Source organism: Panicum virgatum, chromosome 6K (assembly GCF_016808335.1).
Source record: "Panicum virgatum strain AP13 chromosome 6K, P.virgatum_v5, whole genome shotgun sequence".
Classification (NCBI taxonomy): Eukaryota; Viridiplantae; Streptophyta; class Magnoliopsida; order Poales; family Poaceae; genus Panicum; species Panicum virgatum.
In genome coordinates, this window is record NC_053141.1 from 30,415,280 (window position 1) to 30,436,291 (window position 21,012).

General features: G+C 44.0%; 1 protein-coding gene across 1 annotated transcript; it reads left to right on the top strand.

Annotated features, from left to right (window-relative positions):
• Positions 1 to 5,615: 5,615 nt before the first annotated feature.
• Positions 5,616 to 18,175, top strand: LOC120712186 (thylakoid membrane protein slr0575-like). The gene is made up of 9 exons (XM_039997902.1): positions 5,616 to 6,066; positions 6,176 to 6,222; positions 6,311 to 6,413; positions 6,669 to 6,755; positions 8,851 to 8,934; positions 9,116 to 9,169; positions 17,158 to 17,238; positions 17,705 to 17,750; positions 17,843 to 18,175. Exons 1-9 carry the CDS (start codon positions 5,824 to 5,826, stop codon positions 17,890 to 17,892), a joined length of 795 nt encoding a protein of 264 aa, XP_039853836.1. The 5' UTR covers positions 5,616 to 5,823; the 3' UTR covers positions 17,893 to 18,175.
• Positions 18,176 to 21,012: the final 2,837 nt, after the last annotated feature.

The window sequence follows — 21,012 nt, forward strand, 5'->3', positions numbered from 1 at the left end:
GGCGATGCCGTGTCGGGTCTAGAATATTAGGCATGATGTGCCGTGCTGTGCTAGTATGACAAGTCTATTATCAAGCCCAAGCACGACCCGTGGCACACCGGCACATCTTCGTGTCGTGCTGGTCCAAGCACGGCCCTTCGCATATTTGCAATTGGATTTATATGCATCGATGCAGAAATATTACTATTGCAATTAGGAAGCACATAAACTATCAATGGTAAGAAAATTACATGATTTTCTTGAATGAATAAAAAAAATTTCACGATTGTTGTTAATTAGAAAGCAAGATTAACTGTCATAATAAAACAACGAGCTAAATACTGGTCGATGGGCTATTTTCGTGTTGTGTCAGCCCAAGCACGGCCCAAAATATGAGCCATGCCATACAGCCCGTCGTGCTGAGATCTTAGGCACGGCATGGCCCTCGTGTTCGTGTCGTGGCCCAAAATATTTCATACTGTGTCGTTCTTTGAGCTGTGCCAAACGATCGTGCCGCAGCCCGCCCAAAAATGGCACGGCCCAAGTCCCAGCTCTATCCCCAGTTGTCTTCCGGATCTCTATAAAAAGGGTGGTTCAACTAGTTTTATCCAATCTAATTATTCACCTAATATTTTCAGACCAGCGGAGATTCCATTTCTGGTTTCTTCTAGTCGTACCTATGCTAGTGATTGTTACATGTCATAGCATGTGAATATATTTTTCATGGTCCCCTTGATATGATTTTCACTTTTTTAGTCGTTACAAAGGGTGGTCGACTCAAATTTATTTTTGGTGTCCCTTCATTTGTGAGTAAAGATAGGGATGGTGTGAGCCAACTTGGCAATTTATGGATATGGCCCAAGGATACGACCCAATGGGCCCCTCATCACACAAATGATGACACCACTCAAACCTTAGGGTTTTGTGGTTTTGTACACCCTAGGCTTCCTTCTTCTTGGCGGCGCCCACTGAGCCGCCACCCAATTCATTGTCACATGTGTCTCCTCCGCTTGCAGCTCCCTACTCCTCAACATCAAATCCAAGATCCAACGACGCCTGATGCAGCTTCGAGGACCCCCAAGAACTAGTACGCCGAGTTCATCAAGGCCAACAAGGCTGTGCTCCTCGGCCTCATCCAGTTATTTTCATCATTCCCTCCCCCCCTCCCCCTCCCCCGCCCTCTCCCCCAAAAAAATAGGAATTTATTCCCCCCTCTCTGATTTGTGTTTAGATCTATCTCTAGGTTGGGCTTTGTATTAGAGGAAAATATAAGAGGACCCCATGAACTAGGATGCCGAATTCATCAAGGCCAACCAGGCCAAGCTCTTCGGCCTCCCCAGGTATTACCATCATCCCCCCCCCCCCCCTCGGCCGCCCTCTCCCCTCGAAAAAATAAGAAATTATTCTCCCCTTTGTGATTTGTGTTTAGATTTATCATTAGGTTGTGCTTTGTATTAGAGGAAAATATACACTTGATTGATTGATTAAGTTGTTGATTGTGCTTTGCAGTTCTCTCTGTTTGTGCCCTTGTAGTAACCATGCTTACCTGGACTTCCCTTTTTATTGGAGTAAAATAGTTGTTTGATGGTATTACTAGTTGAGCGTGGTTGCTCAAAGACACACTGAAGACAAAGCTTGTGTAGTGTGATCGTAAAGTAATTGAAAAAGGCTTGGTTTAATTATAACATAGACCTTCATTTTTTTGTCATATGTTCTTTCGTTGTTTCCTAATGTAAATATGAATCAATTATGAGTTGAAGTGCAAAAGTACAGAATCTGAATTCCAAGAGAACATTGTAACTTTGTTTTCCTCTTGGGCCATAAGTAGTAAGCTAATAAATAGCGGATTGGTGTCCAGGTAAGTAGATAGAAGACAATAGACAGTGTCGCAAATGCTAAGTAGGATAATAGGTACAGTTGCAAATGTTAAATTCTAACAGTATAAATTAAAGGTTACTTATAGTTTCGAGTATATATCATGAACATCACTTTCTAACACATTAACAACCTAGTAAACACAAAATGCTAATAAAAAATTAATAAACATGTAATTTAAGAGTACAAATATATACCTAATTACATTCAATAGAGTCCATGTGTACAGGATAGGGTTGGTAATTTGCAAATCAATCCATAAAAACATCACATGAGCACCAGCCTGCAGCAGCCTGATAACTACAATTGTCACCCACAATAGTGCCAGCTAACCCAAAATAGAGGTTGCTGCCCCATGTATACTACCTCATAGGCAGGGATGGAAATGGGTATCCAAAATCGGATACTCAATGGGTTTTTAGTCCATGAGGGTACAAATAATATAGCTCATTTTTTTACCATGAGTTTGTTAATTGGCACAAAGTCCTATCTGTTGCGTTATAGGTACAGGTTCACTCCTATAATATCCGAACCTGTAAACATGTGGGGTTTTTAAACTTAGTTCAAGACCACATTATAATTTTATTTCACAAAATTATAATGTACCTCCTCCTTTACTTTCTACTTTGGTGAATCATGAATGTTCTGGTGGCAGGTGGGGGTGTTGCTAGTTAGTACTGTAGCCTTTAGTGCTCATGTATGTTTATGGTGTTGGTCACTTAAATATAGGACTTGTTATTTATAGTTTTATTGTATAGTGAACTACAAACTTCTTGTTCATTATGTATTTATGTGCCTTATGAACTGGATACTCACTATGCTGAACTTGTTGATTATGAGAAGTACTAGTATAGGTGTAACCCAATCGGCGATCCATGGGTACCCTTTAACCCGATGGGTATAAAATAAATCCACAAGCGCACGAACACCATTGTAGCATTTTACTCAAGGGCATTCCAAAATACTGTATTTTCTCAAGAGAAGCAGTGCAGCGATGGATACTAATATATAGATTATCGAAATCTCACCAACTATTCTAAACAAATGATGAAAGTGATAAGGAAAGCTAATAGTACAATATTGCACACCCAAAGAATACAAGACGATCGGGAGATTACCGAGTCAAGGGCTAGGTTCTTATGAAGCATCATTCCTTTGCATCAAGCCAAGTTGCAGTAAAGAAAAATGAGCTAGTTGCTCAAGAAGTATGGTAGTGTAGTTGACATTACATATACTACAATGTATGAAGACATCGAGGAAATGAGCAACTAGTGATCTTTATTGACATCGCAGACTATAGTAGGCAGCCACAAACAAGGATGAGAAGGGGCCTATAGGACTCATCACTGTCCCCTGTGAAACTACCGAACATGAAGGATTATAAAGGACGGATAGGATTATCATCACCTGACGCCTACCACTAGAATTTTGTGGGGTAGGACCCAAACCAAGGTTCATCTCTAGTATAAACACTATGTTTGTACTATGCCCAGTAGAAGTAGCTGTAATCGAAGTACAACAAAGCTACTCTCACAAGCATGGAAACCATAAACGAAAAGAGACAAGTAAAGCACATCCTGACTACTTAACCCATAACTATTCCTCTTCTCGATCTAGGCACCAGAAAGTAGAGTGAAAAGTAACTTTGAAAAGAGCAAATACAAAAAAGAACATTTTATTCAATAAGCAAAGTCTTATAAGAAAGTAAAGATATATGGAACTCATACCCTGACTTCTGGAGATGACCCCAACACATTAAGTCAATTTTCCCATGAAATTTATTTACAATTAGAACAAAACCTATTATCATTAATGATTCATTTATAGTTATGAAAACTATTCAATAGCATAGGCATTTGCAAACATGTGAAACACCTCGCCATTCAAAACTGAATTGCTCAGCCCTTCAAGGGGTGGGCCTACACACATTGTATTTCACTTATGCCTTCAGTCTCGTGTAAAAAAGGTTAACCAGAGGCTCCATGGTTGGAGTTAAAAAGGCTAACAAGTTGGTTCCATCTCACTAATGGGCTAACTGAATACTCATGGGCCACTAATAGACCATATCAAGATTGGGACATATGCACCGCGCAAAGGAGAAAGACATCCTCATCATTCTAACAACATAACCATATCTAATTTTGGGTGTAACTCATGCCACATGATCTAGAATCGAGCATTCTCGGCCCTGTTGGAATGGAGCACAAAATACTTTTTTTAGGGCAATGGAGCACAAAATACTAGGAAGAATGAAAACTGAAATAGAGACCCCTTCTTATTTTTCCACACATATAGTAGTCCTTTCCACACCGTAATGGGCACCTACGTTCTCCACAATCTTATTGATGTATTATGAGGAGGTGGCTCCGTTGCACCCACCCAGCCGACTAGCCTTCGGTGAGACTGAGAGATTCTTACCCAAATGTATTCCTCATGGCTAGAAGGACCATATAAAAAAGATCCACCTAGTGCTCATCCCTGCAGGGTGATATACAGGCCTTGAGAGCCCCGAATACCTCCTCGTGCAGTTTAAATATATAGGGATGCCTCATCATGGCGCACTTCCTACCTCTAGTGTTGTTGTCATATGCCATGTCATGTGTTCCTTCCTAAGCCCATATGCATCATGTGTCACATGCCCACACACTAACTCGTACACGCAACCACGAGGATTGTACACATTGCACCCCACTTATAGTTCAAGTCTTACTTCGTGTAAAAAGATTAACCCAGATTAACCCCTCCTTCCCCTACTAGTAAGTTGATAATAACACATGTGTACAAAACACTCATGGATTGGTACACACTCGTGGATTGGTACTAACACATGTGTATATAGCACTCGTGGACTTCTACTGGACCATATCAAAATGGGTTAGGTATCCCACATTGTGTGTTTTCACTAGATATGTCTACAAGCCTGACATGTTAGGATATGCATGGCAATTCTTAAGTATCTAATTTTTGCATCATCTATGAAGGGAGTTCATTGTGGATATATTCTATAGCTTACGGATACGCTCGTTCACCATATTGCTCTATTGTAAGTACAGCTATTAATTATTCATAATCTAAAGATATTATCAATATAACCGCAAGATTTATATTCAAAACATGTGGTTAATTATGCTCGCTCGCAGTAGTATTTGATATTCAAATGCTACACAGTATACCCCCAGGCCACAACTAATTATATATACAAGTACACCTAGCTTCACTCCTAGAACAACTTCATATAAGACAATCCAATATCAAAGGTTTGCATAGTCGACCTAAAATAGACGGTAGCATGCACGACCACTCATGTTCTCACAGTTGATGACTCTTTTGTTGATCGTCTCGTGGCATCCAGTGTCCTAAAGAGTTGTAACATTCAAGGTGCAATTTTTTTTTTTGATAGTACATTCAAGGTGCAATGATGAGTACGATCGTTCCATTTGTAATCAGCAATCATGCTTTTATGATGTATATTGCTCTTTGGGTGTTTCATTTGGAATTTTAATTACACTTGTTGGAAGTGGAGGATAACAGTCTTAACAAGAGTATAATGCATGTGTGCAATCCACTTGAACTTCCATACAAGAGTACAATGTGGCTATCAAGTACTACCTTTGTAACAAAGTGATCAGAAAACTCAGAAATTAGTGTTCAGCATGGTCAATATAGTGGCCTTAATCCCTTGTTCATTTTTCCACTTCGCTAGACACCGGCTCGATTTTTATTATTTTATTTCTGGCCTTAATCCCTCGGATCCGCTCGCTTGTGGGTGATCCACTCGTTCCTTCCCACACGCGCCAAAAACCCAGCCACCAGCCCACCACCCGACCACCGTCTCCCTCCTGCTCCTCCCGTTCGTCGCCGTCCAAAATTTGCCGAGGAGGAAAAAAATTATTATTTTGCGGCGAGAAGCCTCAAGAATCACTTCACTACTGATGTGACGCGTGGTGCAGAGACGGAGCAAAGAGAGGGATGTCTGTGCAGTGCGCGGCGCACGCTGTCCCGGCGCTCGCCGTGCTCCCGGCGCCGGCCTCTCGCCGCCGGGCGACCTGTGTGTCCTTGCCCCTTCCGCCCCGGCGGCTGTGGCGCGCCGTCGCGCCCATACGCGCCGCGGAGCCATCGTCACCTCCTTCAGCGGCGCCCGCCGCGCAGCCAACCGGCACCTTGGCCGGCGGGAAGGCTGCCGTCCCGGACGACGAGTTCTCCCTCGCCAAGGTGCACAGCCCCGGCCATTTCTTGCTTCTTGGAACATGATCGCTGCGCCTTGACCGTAGGCACACCGAGCAATTGAGTCCTTGGGTGCTGAATCGCTGCTCATTTGCAGGTGTCCTTCGGTGTGATTGGGCTGGGTGTTGGGATTTCACTCCTGTCGTGAGTTCTGAAATTTTCCTCAGTCTTATCCGTCCAATAAGATATTCAGAACGCCCTGTTATTGAGGCCTTGTGTGCTTGCATTTTAGGTATGGATTCGGCTCGTATTTCAACCTGCTTCCCGGCTCGGAGTGGTCAGCGCTGCTGCTAACCTACGGGTTTCCTCTCACAATCATTGGCATGGCCTTGAAGGCAAGAACTCTCCCTATATATGTACATGTACAATAATACATTACTGGGTAACAGCTTTAGGGACTATCCCGTTACCTCTAGGCTCATTCGTCTTCTCTAAATCATGTGCCTTGAGGTTTCGTGCATGAAATTAAATCTTGAGATGCAGTTTGCGCCGAGAATCTCAATTGAATGATAATGATTTAGTAAGTTAGGTTGAAAGGTACATGATTTCTTTGCTGAGGTATGTTTTGATTCTGAATTTTCTATATGCAGTATGCAGAACTGAAACCAGTGCCCTGCATAACCTATGCTGATGCTCTTGCTCTAAGAGAAAAGTGTACCACCCCCATTCTGAAGCAGGTAATCTTTATTCTTCAGATCAAACATGACTATTAGTATGATGTGGTGAACTGTTTGTATTCCATTATATTTTCATCTTAAGCATAATTGGGCTACATAACCAAATATTTGCTGAAGTTAGAACTTCAAACATGAGACAAACTTGAAATTTGTTTGAAAGAGAGGTCCTGGAAACGAAACTGACACAATTCCAACCCCACCTGATGTTTATACCATCATAATACCGCATGATGTCACAAATTTCAGTCTTGACGATTAAAGTAGAAATGCGTAACACTGGGATTCTTAGTTAATTTCTGGAAATCTACATGGGGCATCTATCTAACAATGGCAAATAATAGACTCCTTGGTTAATTTGTACTTTTTAAATTGTGACTATCACTTATTTAGTTACATCATGATGCAATTGACTGATATAAGTGAAATTGACAAAATTTTGACATCACAATATCACTTAAAACTTACCTCCTAACAACCACAGTCCCAGATAGTTACTACGACCAGAGCTTGATGATCTATTTGATTCTGATGCAACACACTATGGTACCTTAGACCATTGATTAAGTTGTTACACATACTTAATCATCCCTGTACTAAAGGAAGGATTAAATTACCCTGTGTCCACCCTGCATTTTGCGCACCCCACAGAGACAGCTAAACCCTTCTGTACCCAAAGGATTGTACCCAGAAAAATGACAACATTGAAATCTAAGGCCAGCAATGAGCCTGAGGAGTCTTCAACGCACATGCCTCAACACCCCCGCCCGTGCCATGCCTCCGTGCGGAGGCGCCGAGCCTTCTCCGGCGCCAGCGTGCGCGAGTGGAGGGAGCGGCCAGCGCGCTCGAGCAGAGAGGCAGGCCGGGCCGCTTCGCCGGAGAGGGAGAGAGAGGCAGAGGGAGGGTAAAATAGCCTTACAAAACACCCACACCCACACCCTTAGCTCTTAGTTTACACACACGCCCATGGTATGACAGAAAATGACCAGCCCTACCCACAAAACTGCTAACCATCAGATTGAGCAGCTACCAGCCAGCTAAGGCCTTTGGTGCCTGCAAGCATCCAGAGGTTGGCTTCCTCCCTAGACAGGAGGAGAGCATGATCAATCTTCGGCAGGGCACCAATGAAAACTACATCGTTCCTCAACTTCCAAAGCATCCAGGCCCCTATAGCGACCAATGAGTTGAAACCTCGCCGAGTTTCAGTGTTGAGTGACGCACCAGCCTGCTGCCACCATTCAGAAAAACCAGCCAAGGATGTTTGGGGTGTGAGTCACGTAGATTGAAGCGGCGCAGCAGCTGGAACCAGAATTGCCTGGAGAAAACACATGCACACAGTAGGTGTTGAATTGCGCACGAGGTGAGGGAGGCCCCGTCTTGCGAGCCTGTCTGCCGTCCGCCAACAGTGGCATGTGTTTTCCTGAACAGACAAACTTAGAAGGATTGGCCAGATTAGCTTCCTCGGATCCCACGTGCCGGCCCAAATTATTTTGGTTGGTTGGAACTGGACTGCTCTGTGGAAGAAAGCCTCATAAGCTGATTTAGTAGACAACTGGCCAGATGCTTCAAACCTCCATTTGTGCACATCTTCCACTTCATTATCACAATATCCAGCACATGTTTTTGAGCTAATAGTGCATTTCCTTTTAAGTTCTTGCACTCAAACCTGTACTTTGCCTTGTGGTTAAGGCAATATTGCTGTGCATTTGCACAGGAAAATTTGGGAAGATCTAAGGATTGGCCAGATTAGCTTCCTCGGATCCCACGTGCCGGCCCAAATTAGCTTGGTTGGTTGGAACTGGACTGCTCTGTGGAAGAAAGCCTCATAAGCTGATTTAGTAGACAATTGGCCAGATGCTTCAAACCTCCATTTGTGCACATCTTCCACTTCATTATCACAATATCCAGCACATGTTTTTGAGCTAATAGTGCATTTCCTTCTAAGTTCTTGCACTCAAACCTGTACTGTGCCTTGTGGTTAAGGCAATATTGCTGTGCATTTGCACAGGAAAATTTGGGAAGGGATCAAGCATACAATCAAATAACAGAAAATTTTCTACAGTACATTTGTTAATCTGACATCATTGCTTATCTCTAGGTCAGGAGTGACGTTACACGTTTTAGATATGGTGATGAGCAGCACCTGGATGAAGCGCTACAGCGAATCTTTCAATACGGTTTGGTAATTCTTCATTCTGTCCATTTGCATGAAATTAACATGTTTTTACTTTATTCATATCGACTATTTTCAAAATTCAGCTAATGGTCATTGGTACTATATGTCTTACAAAATGTCTCTCTTCATAGTAAGGACTTTTGTTGCTTCCTCTTATGCCTTCTTTTTTTTTTGGCCTAAATGACAGGGTGGTGGCATTCCTAGACGTAATGCGCCTATATTACAAAAAATTCGAGAAGAAGTAAGTTCACTGTCTGTCTGTTTTATTCTTTGGAGTGGCACTCCATATATTGCGAATTGTAAATAGCATATTTTATTGGTTATGTATTTGCACTTTTTTTAAGAGTTGAATAAAATTCATGAGTCCAGGATTTTATCAACTACATAGTACAAGATGACTTCAGATTCAGACTGCACACATTTTGTGTAGTACAAATAATTATGGAGTTGACATTGGCATCATTATAGACTGTTACTGAAAGAATTATGTGGTTACTTCAACCAAAATTTAATGATGAAAAAATATTTTCCTATAAAAGGCAATTAACTTTAGTGTTCTAGTACTGTAACCAATCAACTCCTTATTTGAGTGATCAGTTAACATAATGGTGAATATCAAAGAGGCATGAAATTCATATGAGGAAATGGATACCGTGGTTTACGTGGAACTTAAGAGAGATTAAGGTTTCTCAAAATTCTGAATTAAACCTTCATTTTCTTTTTGAAACAAGCCATAAATGCCAAAGTTGATTCTCTGCTACCAGACAAATGATAGAGCATCCAATTGAGAGGACACGAACCTAGGTGCTCACAGATAAAATGCATGGTACTCCCCTCTCTTAAGACCAAGCCAGGGGGGCACATGGTTTTCTCCGATCTAATAAATGGAACAATATTATTTGGTACATTGTTCGAGAAAAGATTATTTGGTACGATTAATGAAATCACTGCTATACATAATACGAAAATAAAGTTTGCTACAGGTTAATCAATGTTCCATGAATATAATGCTGATATGTCTTGTTACCGAATTCATGAAGTAGGTATTGCACAAGGAAAATTTAGATAGTCTTTGCTGTCATCCCTATACCTTTTTGTCAGGCACGTGCCAACATGAGAAGACGTATTATAGGTGAGAGGCGTAAAGTAGAAGGCGTGTATGATTTGGCCTGTGGCCAGTGTATGGGTGGCTCATATAAGCCACACCCTGGGTGAGGAAACATGTAACGAAAAATATTCTGAAATCAATGGAATAGAGGAACCTGTCCTCTGTGCGGTATCTCTCGTCTCTGTTCCCTTGTTTATCTCACGCCGGTGGATCTCGTCGGCAACGGGTGACAATTGGTATCAGATTCGGGTTCTCCTCCGGCGATCCGCCGCTATCGGCCTCTACGTCCAGTTATCTTCGTCGAGTTCCTCCTGGTACGTCTCCTCGACGGCCTGGTTGCTCCGCCGCGATCCGATCCGATCTCGGCGTCCACGCCCCGCCTTCTGACCTTCGTCGACGGCGGCCACCGCATATCGCCGGTTAGCCTCTCCGGCGCCGTCGACCACCCGACCACGCGCCGCTTAGGATAGTTCTTCGATTCGACGCTTCCGTCCGGATCCGTTCCTCTCCTGTCTCACCCAAGGCGGCGTCAGTCACGGCTCCTCCGAAGCCATCCGTCCAGACCAAATTCATACTCGACGCCATGGAAGCGGATGCAGAGAAGGAGATTGGCAAGTTGGATCAGATCCTGGAGAGTGTTGATCTGCTCTTCGCCAGGGTTACCGACATCGGTATCGCTCAGCAGAAGATGCGCACCCATCTGGAACTCAACACCCAAGCCATCGACCTGCAGACGGCCGAGCAAAAGCTGATGTCCCGTCAGATTGGTGAAGCGGGGCAGGCGATCGCCCAGCTACGAATGCAGCAGAACCGTCGTCAGACTTCGCCATCCTCGGACAGCGATTCTATCACTTCTAATGGTGATTTCGTCCATCAATCGCACAGAGGTGAGCACACGCGCTCTGGTCCTATCTCTCGTTACCACATGCCCAAGATGTCTTGTCCCCGTTTCAATGGAGAAAACCCCATCGTGTGGAAAGATAAATGCCTGAATTACTTCAAATTAATGGATGTTCCGCTAGAGCATTGGGTGAGCGTGGCTTCTTTGCACTTTGATGACCCTGCATCACAGTGGTTACAGGTCTACAAGAAGAAACATAAGAATGCTTCTTGGATAGAATTTGCTTTAGCTGTAGAACAGAAATTTGGTAAAGATGGTTATCGCACAGCTGTTACTGATCTCTTAGAGCTTCGCCAAACTGGTTCTGTGGAAGAGTACTACAGTGCTTTTCAGTCTCTGCAATTTCAGGTCTGCATATTCAGAGTATGGGGAGGTTTTCTTTACAACTCAGTTTGTGAATGGACTCAAGGAGGAGATTAGATACTCTGTGCAAGGCCAAGTGCCTGAGGATGTTGATCGTGCTTATTTGTTGGCACGGATACAACAGAGGATTGTGGAGAGAAACAAGAGCAAGATGCACTCTTCTGCAACCTTCCCAAGGTCTGGACAGAGTACCAGTAAAGGGGACAACAAGCAGCAGGGTAACAATCCATTGTGGAGGGAGAGGCAGTTAAGAGATTACAGGAAAGCAAATGGTCTGTGTTACTACTGTGGCGACAAATTTGACCCAGGTCATGTGGAGGTGTGTACAAAGAGGACCAAGGCTCAACTGCACACGCTGGCAGTAAATGACCTAGATCAAAACTTAACTGATGAGGTCTTAAACCAACTCGCTGTAGAGGACTCCTTGGCTGAGGATTTCTTACAGCTATCCCTGCACGCTTTGGCTGGCACAGAAGGGGTGGGATGTTTCAAAATCAAATCTCAAGTTAAGAAGAAGACTATGTTGATGTTGTTGGACAGTGGCAGTTCACATTCTTTTGTGAGTTCCAAATTTGTAGCTGATGCTGGACTACAGACAGTTCTTACTACCTCCAAACCTGTTAAATTACCCAATGGGCAGATATTAACCTCAAACCGGATGGTACCCCAATTACAGTGGCTGTGTCAGGGACATACACTGACACTTGACATGAGAGTCTTAGATCTGAGCACATATGATGCAATTCTGGGATTTGACTGGTTGGAAGCTCATAGTCCAATGACCTGTGATTGGGAAAATAGGACCATGACGTTTATGGAAGATGGAAAACAAATCAAGATTCAGGGAGTCACACCAGTTCCTGCTAAATTGGAAGCTATGTCAGCAAAGCAAGTTTGAAAGAGTTATAAAGCTAATGACATATGGGCATTTGCCATTGTCAATTTCATACCAGAACAGCAACTCCAAGATATTCCTGAGTCAGTTTTGAATCTATTACACCAATATACTGATATATTCAGTGAGCCAAAGGTACACCTCCCAACCGGGTGTATGATCATGCAATTCCATTGCAGCCTGATGCTGTGCCTATAAATTCTCGGCCCTACAAGTATTCCCCCCAACATAAATCTGAAATTGAAAGACAAGTGAAAGGTCTATTGGAGGCTGGTCTGATTACCCATAGTACAAGTCCATTTGCATCACTGGTGCTGTTAGTACAAAAAAAAAGATGGCAGTTGGAGGTTCTGTGTGGACTACAGGCGACTCAATGCCATTACAATCAAGAATAGATTCCCCATGCCAATAATTGAAGAGATTCTGGATGAATTGGCAGGCTCTAAATATTTTACCAAACTGGACATGAGATCGGGGTACCACCAAGTGAGGATGCTCTTGCAAGATGAGTATAAAACAGCCTTCAAGACTCATCAAGGGCACTACCAATTCAAAGTAATGCCCTTTGGACTCACTAATGCACCTTCTACTTTTCAGTGCATCATGAATGAAGTGTTAAAGCCATTTCTCAGGAAATTTGTTTTGGTGTTCCTAGATGATATCTTGATATATAGCCCTTCTCTAGAACTTCATGAGGAACATGTCCAGCAAGTTTTTGAGACCCTCAGACAACACAAATTTTTTCTGAAACCAAGCAAGTGTTCTTTTGCTCAGCACAGTTTGGAATATTTGGGTCACATCATATCTAAGGATGGGGTAGCTACAGACCCAGCTAAAACAACAGCCATGCTGCAGTGGCCCAGACCTCAGTCCATTACTGAAGTAAGAGGGTTTTTAGGACTAACTGGATATTATAGGAAGTTTGTCAGGTGAAAGGATCACCGGGGTGTCCGACCCTAGAGGGGGAGGGGGTGAATAGGGTCGCTAATCGCTTTTTAACATAGGGCTCAAACTACTTGCATAAGATAAACCTAACACGTCCTATACATGCTAGTTATGACTAAGGTTTATCTATGCTACTCTCTACTTACTCTTAAAAGACTTGCAACCTAGCCAATCCTAATCATACTAACTAGGAAAGTAAAGGTACGCAAGATAGAGTAAATGCGGAAACGTAATGCGGTAAGTAAAGAGGTAAGTGCAAGAGGGATGCAAACTCCCGAGTAGACACGGTCATGTAACGTGGTTCGGCACAAACGCCTACGTCCACGGGACACCGAGGCTCTTCCGATCACCGTCTTGCACTACGCCACCAATGGCGATGCCGGCAAGCAAAGGCAAGTGCCTACAAGACACTGAGTCTCGTGCACTGCCACCGTCTCTCTCGGTCACCCGGCCGAAATCCACTACGGAGCTTCTCCACCAAGGAAGGGGCCTCCTCTTCCCCTGCACAAAGTGTCGTTGCCACTCCACACCAAGACGGAGGGTCACACGACGGATCACAAGTTGCTTGCCGCAGCAAGACTTCTCTTAAGGGAGCTCTCGCAAGAACTAATCCCTATTACAAGCACTAAGCACTCTCACAAGTGTGCTTAAGCCTATATGATGTACAATGAAGCTCTATGGTGGTTGGAGATGTTCTTGGGTGTGTTTGGGATGTTCAGCAACTCCAGCACACTTCAAATGGACGGGGTGAGGCGTATATATAGGCCACCAAGTCTTGTAGCCGTTGCTCCAACGGTCAGCTGAAAAACTGCGTATCACCGGAAGAACCGATGCCTCTTGGTGGGGTAGCGTCGGTTCATCCGGTCACTCACAACATGAAGTAGCCGTTGAAGTCCTGACAGTAGACGCAGAGACCACCGGTTGAACCGATGCAATGCACCGATGCCTCACCGGTTCAACCGGTGCTGAAAGAATCTTCTCCTGGACGCTGACGTCATTACACCGGTGGTATGCACCGATGCACCGTCGGTTGAACCGGTGCTGAAGAAACTTCTCCTGGGCACTTGACATCGTCTCTGGTACAAAGGACGGCCAATGCACCGACGGTATGCTCCGATGCACCGTCGGTTGAACCGGTGCTGAAGAAACTTCTCCTGGGCGCTTGACATCGTCTCTGGTACATAGGACGCCCAATGCACCGATGCCCTATTTTGGACCGTCGGTTCAACCGGTGCCTATAGGCTGACTTGGCTTCGATTCCCTTCTGCACCAAGGTATTATGGCGTCGGTTCTTCCGACTACCACCGGATGCTCCGATGCCCTGGCGTCGGTTCTTCCGGTGCTCCTGAATCGAAGAGCTTTCAGGGCGCTGCCCTGAGACCCGCGAGGGGCGGCTCCCCCTCGACCCCCGTCCGCTAACCGGGTAGCGGAACCCCCGTAGGGGCGGCCCTTTGGGCCTAGCTACGCCTATCTTCTCTTTGTCATCACTTGAACCTAAAAGCCTGAGTATATCATCTAAGCAAACACATTAGTTCAAGTGTTGCGTGTGTCATCAATCGCCAAAACATTATATTGAAATATGGCATGAGAGGCCATTTTCGCTACATCAGGAATTATGGTGTGTTGGCTAAACCCCTGACACAACTCCTCCAAAAGAAACAGTTTCAATGGATAGAGCAAGCTGAAAAGGCCTTCTTGTCACTGAAAACAGCCATGATGTCCACCCCAGTATTGGTATTACCTGACTTCAAAGAGCCATTTGTCATCGAGACTGATGCTTGTGATGGGGGAATAGGTGCAGTGTTAATGCAAAGAGAAAAACCTGTAGCCTTCTTAAGCAAAGCACTGGGTGAAAAACATAAGCACCTGTCCATTTATGAGAAGGAATTTCTAGCTTTACTTATGGCAGTGGAGAAGTGGAGGCAATATCTCCAAGAACATGAGTTCATAATTCGCACTGATCACAAGTCTTTAGCCTACTTAAATGAACAAAATTTGCACTCTGACATGCAGAGGAAGGCCATGGCTAGGTTGATGGGGCTCAAATTCAGAATTGTGTATAAGAAGGGCAAAGAAAATGTGGCAGCAGATGCTTTATCCAGAGTTGCTCATCTCATGGCACTACAAGTCATTTCAGAGGTTCAACCAATGTGGGTACAAGAAGTGGTGAATTCATATGTTACTGATGCCCAAGCACAGAATTTGTTGGTACAACTAGCTGTTCACACACCAGATGCAGCAGGGTTCAGTCTGGATAATGGGGTGATCAGATATCATGGGAAGTTGTGGATTGGAGAGAATACTGCACTTCAAACCAAAGTCATTGCTGCATTGCACTCGTCAGCCATTGGAGGGCATTCAGGAGCATTTGCCACATATCAAAGAATTAAGCAGTTGTTTCACTGGAAAGGTATGAAGCAGCATGTGGAGTCCTTTGTGCAACAGTGTGAAATCTGTCAGAAGGCCAAACACCTAAACACTCATCCTGCTGGGAAATTACAACCTCTTCCCATTCCTGCTGGGGCTTGGCAAGACCTGTCAATGGATTTCATAGAAGGATTGCCAAAATCTGAAGGTTATGAGGTGATCATGGTGGTAGTGGATAGGCTAACCAAATATGCTCATTTCCTACCTTTGAAACACCCATATACAGCTGCTGGTGTGGCCAGGATCTTTCTAGACACAGTGGTTAAATTGCATGGCTTCCCACAGTCCATAGTGTCGGATAGAGACAGAATTTTTCTGAGTACTTTTTGGAAGGAATTATTCAAGCTATATGGAGTGAAGTTATCCTTCAGTACAGCATATCATCCACAAAGTGATGGCCAAACGGAACGAATCAACTAGTGCTTAGAAATGTATTTGAGATGTGCTGTCCAAGATTCCCCAAAACAGTGGAAAAGCTGGCTCTCTTTGGCAGAGCTGTGGTACAACTCATCATTTCACACAGCTTTGGGTTGTACTCCCTTTAAGGCTCTGTATGCTTATGACCCCAATTTGAGCTTGGCACCAGTGAATCATCAGGAGGTGCAACAATCAGTTCAAGAATTGGTCAAAGACAGAGAAATACATTTACAATCTCTTAAACAACATTTGGCAAGTGCCCAGTCCAGGATGAAATTTCAGGCTGACAAGAAGAGGTCTGAGCTTCAATTTCAACCTGGGGATCAAGTTCTGCTCAAGCTACAACCCTATGTCCAAACATCAGTTGCCCACCGACCTTACCCCAAATTGGCCTTCAAGTACTATGGACCCTATCAGGTGCTAGAGAAAGTGGGTCTAGTAGCCTATCGGTTACAGCTTCCTGCAGATAGTCTTATTCATCCCGTTTTCCACATATCTCAACTCAAATCGTTCCATCCAGATTACACTCCAGTGTACCAGGAACTACCAAAGGTAAAAGATCTGTCCATTGTTGATTCTACTCCTGAGATGATTCTTGAACGCAGGCTTGTCAAGAAAGGCAATGTAGCTGTTCCACAGGTCAAAGTCAAGTGGACACACCTACCAGAAGATGCGGCAACCTGGGAAGATTACAATGTCCTCAGAGCTCGTTTTCCGGATGCGCTTGCTTGCGGACAAGCAAGTTCTTCGGCCGGGGGAGATGTCAGGCACGTGCCAACATGAGAAGACGTATTATAGGTGAGAGGCGTAAAGTAGAAGGCGTGTGTGATTTGGCCTGTGGCCAGTGTATGGGTGGCTCATATAAGCCACACCCTGGGTGAGGAAACATTTAACGAAAAATATTCTGAAATCAATGGAATAGAGGAACCTGTCCTCTGTGCGGTATCTCTCGTCTCTGTTCCCTTGTTTATCTCACGCCGGTGGATCTCGTCGGCAACGGGTGTAACACTTTTGGACATTCCAATGGATTACATTTCTGATTGCCATCTTCTGTTTTTTCAGTCCAAGGATATTTAGTTACATTACAAATTATCTGCATGAATTACCAAATGGCCAGCTCAATTCCCTCGATGCATTTCTGTATACAGGATTCACAGTAATATTTGAATGTAGGTAACTGAGGATGGGAAATACAGTTTAGTTCTGGTATTTGAAGCCAAAGCTCTGGAGCTATCTGATTTCGAGAAGAGACAGGTGAAACTGCCTCCTTTAGTTACCTGTTCTGGCCTGAAGCATGAAACAATACTAATACTGTGTTATAAGCATACAGACATTAGAAACAGTTTTGAAATAGATGAGTTTTTTTGGATAATCAACTGGATTAGAAAAACATACCTTAGAAGCAGATTTTAAATAAAAAAAACTAGGTGCTATAAATAAGAAGAAATAGGCACCCAAATTCGAGTTGGAAGAAAATTCGAACATGGGTGGTTGGGGGTGTGCACCAACCACAACTCCACCAAGCCTAGCTCAGTTCCTTAAACCAAGTAGGGAGCTATTTCCAGTATACCAGAATTTGGACAGTGGATACCCCAATTTACCTGAAAATAATAGGATGTTGTAGAATAAAACATATCTTGTATTTTTACTCAAAATCCATAATAGAATTAGGTGTGTAAGATTATATGAGTATTGATTCCTTGCACATATTTGTCTGCAGGCAAAATTCACCTCCTTTTTTGGTCCTGGTATTAAGGCGGAAATTGGTTAGTTTCTCTAATTTTTGTATTGCTCCAGAATACTATCAAGTCTGTTTACCTGTCTCACCCATTGTTGCAACATTATTGTACCAATGCAGGAAAAGGTGGTGATCTATATGAAGTTCGTCTTATCTCAGAGACCACTTAGAAACATTCCTCAAATACAAACTAAAATTATTTCTGCTTTTTCTTTGATCCACTGATTTTGCATATATATGATATTAATAGTGATATATTTTTGCCCTTCTTTTTGTTTTGGCTTCTCAGCTTTGATAGCTATTATTGGTTGTTGACTCCTGACTGCAACCTAGCACTTTCATACACTCAATGGGCTTGTGCAAAGAAAAAGCTATTGTAACATTGGTATAAATGGACTTTCCCTCTTAATGAAAAACGTGCTTAGGCACGGTCACTAAAAACATTGGTATAAATGGACTTGATTGGGGTTGCTGTCCATATAATTGATAGGTAATTAGCTTTTTCTTTCCATGGAACCCTTCAGGAAGTTTGAATAACATTGGATTTGGCACATCCATCTCTCTAATATGCCATGTATTTTTTTTTTCTGCATTTGTGTGGAACGCAGTAGCAGAGCATTTGGATATTAGGATATATTCAGTTCAGACATTGTTTCTTGACACTAGAATCTGTAATGTTGTTCACTGGTGTAGCATACATAATGCTGTACTTCAGCATGTGTTGTGGTTCACCCCTCTCCTGCATCCACATGCAGAGGAGTGAAACATTTCAGCGAAGGATCGACACATCAGTGAATAATATAGAGAATTGCCGCAACAGATCTAAGGACCACAGAAGAGTACGTAATCAATCCATTCCAGGATCTGGATCTAGGCAGCACTGAGCACTGACAACAGTAGATCCTTCTTCTGGTAGGCCAGGTTACTGACAGAGCAGATGACAAATACTATTACCAGACGACAATCTGGTGAATGTTTTCTGTGCTGCATCTAGGACCCATGATTCTGGGCCCAACTCCAGAAGCAGGACGTCCTGGTGGATCGGCAGCAGGTTTACAGGAAGGAATGTCAGGAGCCTGCGTGGTTTGCTCACTGGGAAGCATAAGCATAACAGTAAATTAGCAGCCGTGCATCTACTGATGCAGACTGACACTGCAGCTTCTGAAAACAAAAACGGCACATGCTGAATGGAAGATCATGTGAGCAGTGCCTGAAGTTGTCGTGCTGCTTCCACTCTCATCATGTGTGGCTCTCAAAGCACATGCATCTTTGACGAGCACCAGCTTTTGTGGTGTTTGCCTAGGCTAGGCTACAAAGGGAGCGTGATGGTCAAATGAGGAATCTTATGACCAGTCAGCCACATCTGCTCTCTTGTCCTTGCAGTATTATTAGCAGCTTCATACGGTCTCGTCGCTGAGGGAGCTGATCCGAATCCGGTTTAGTGATGGTGATGCATCATGAGAGATCCATGTCAAGATCTCTACAAAAACAGGTGGTTCAAAATTGAGACAAAACCAAATAAAATAACAAGCACTGCACCTTCAAGCAGAAACAAATTAATGTTTAGGGGGAACAAAAATGATTTCACCAAACAATGTCAATGTCCAATAGGAAAAGAAAAACATTAATAACACACCATAAAACCTTTAATTGTACAAAAATCACACCCTAGCCGAGCATTCAAACGGCCATAGTGCGCGAGCCCGTGGGCGAACGCATGTTCCTGCCCATCGCCGTCACGTGTGTATGGTATTGCGTGCACGGCGCGGCGCGGCACGCTCCCGGATCTTCCTCCTCCTGTTCCCCCGGCCGGACGCGCACGCCGGGTTGGTTGGCGGTGACCGGCAGCGGCGCCGGCGAGGCCTCGCTGGTAGGCATGCGTGGATCCACGATCGATCGATCCATGTGGTACAATTGCCGTGCTGTTCCTTCAGAGCTCTCATGTGGAAGCATGACCACTCCATCCTTCTCACCTTCTAGCTCTGCTTAAACTAATCAGCTCAACTGTCTCATTAGCCTTTACAACCACCCTCTAGTTGTCCTTGTGTGCGCTTTTGATCTCGCTTACTCGATCCCTTGCGGCGGCCTAGGAAATAAAAGGCTAACTCGTTTAGCTTTTTGACAAAACCATCAGGACGCAAAAGCTGTAACATTACCGCGTCCCAATCATATCAGGAGCTAGCTGCAACTTTCTTTAGAATAATTGGGGTGGTGGTACTTGATGGTCAAGCCACACACATATGACATTCACATGAGAATGTGTGTGAGAGACTGATGAGAAGATGCCTCAGAATACAAGCTATAAGTACTCTACCCACACACAACATTCCAACCTCCTTCCTTCTCTCCTCATCTTCTGTAATCACAAATCAAAGGAAACACCATGAGGCCTCCCACTGCCAAGGCACTTGTGGCCACCACCCTTTCAGCTCTACTGATCCTCCTCTTCGTCCTCCTCTGCGCCTCATCTTCATCATCGCGACCTCATCAGCTGCCGCCCTATGTTATGAGGAGTAGGAGGCTTCTGTCGACACAATGCCGCGGCACGAGCTCTTGCCCGACGCCTGTGAGTGGATTCAGTCGGTTCTTCAAGGCGCCATCGACGGTGTTCGAGAGCCTGAAGAAGATGCCCAAGAGCAGCTCCAATCCATCGCACAATTAGCTAGGCCTCCCTGCGAGGTTAGCAGTGCTTTTGGTGAGGTAGCCTGGTTTTTCAGTCACTCACTCTGGCTTACTTTGTTCTTTGTAGTGGATCACTAGCTACTTCAGCTGGCCCTTTTAGTTCAGGAGGATAGGCATGTATGTACATTTTGGGAGATAAAGCTGGCTGGCTCAATTGCAGCTCGGCATGTATGTACGTTTTGAAGCTAAATTGATGTGTAGATCTCAGGGTAGTATGCTTGTTCAAATTAACGGGACAATAGTAGAATTTTAGTATATTGTTCTTTTGCTAGGAGATCTCAACAGGGCTTCGTGCATAGCATTAGATCTCGGATGGTTCATGTATTCATGTGTTGCAACGATTTGCAACATTGCAACTGCCCATTCTCCACAATGGCGAAACTCATCGATCATCAATGTGAAGCCCAGCGTAACTACGAGTTTTACTGTCGTCTGACACCGCAACGAGTTTGTAGGCTCACTTATAAGAGGAGATTTTGTTGGAACTGAAACTTAACTCAATCCCTAAAATTTGAAGCCTAGAGGGTTTCATTTCAGTTTATAAAACAGATATCTATAGACCAAAGGGTTGCAACAAGCGTCGAAAACTAACTATTACCAATCACCTT

Coding starts and splice junctions, on each gene's coding strand:
- LOC120712186 (XM_039997902.1), top strand. CDS start 5,824: ATGTCTGTGCAGTGCGCGGCGCACGCTGTCCCGGCGCTCGCCGTGCTC. Junction 6,414..6,668: donor TCATTGGCATGGCCTTGAAG/GCAAGAACTCTC, acceptor TTCTATATGCAG/TATGCAGAACTGAAACCAGT. Junction 6,756..8,850: donor CCACCCCCATTCTGAAGCAG/GTAATCTTTATT, acceptor GCTTATCTCTAG/GTCAGGAGTGACGTTACACG.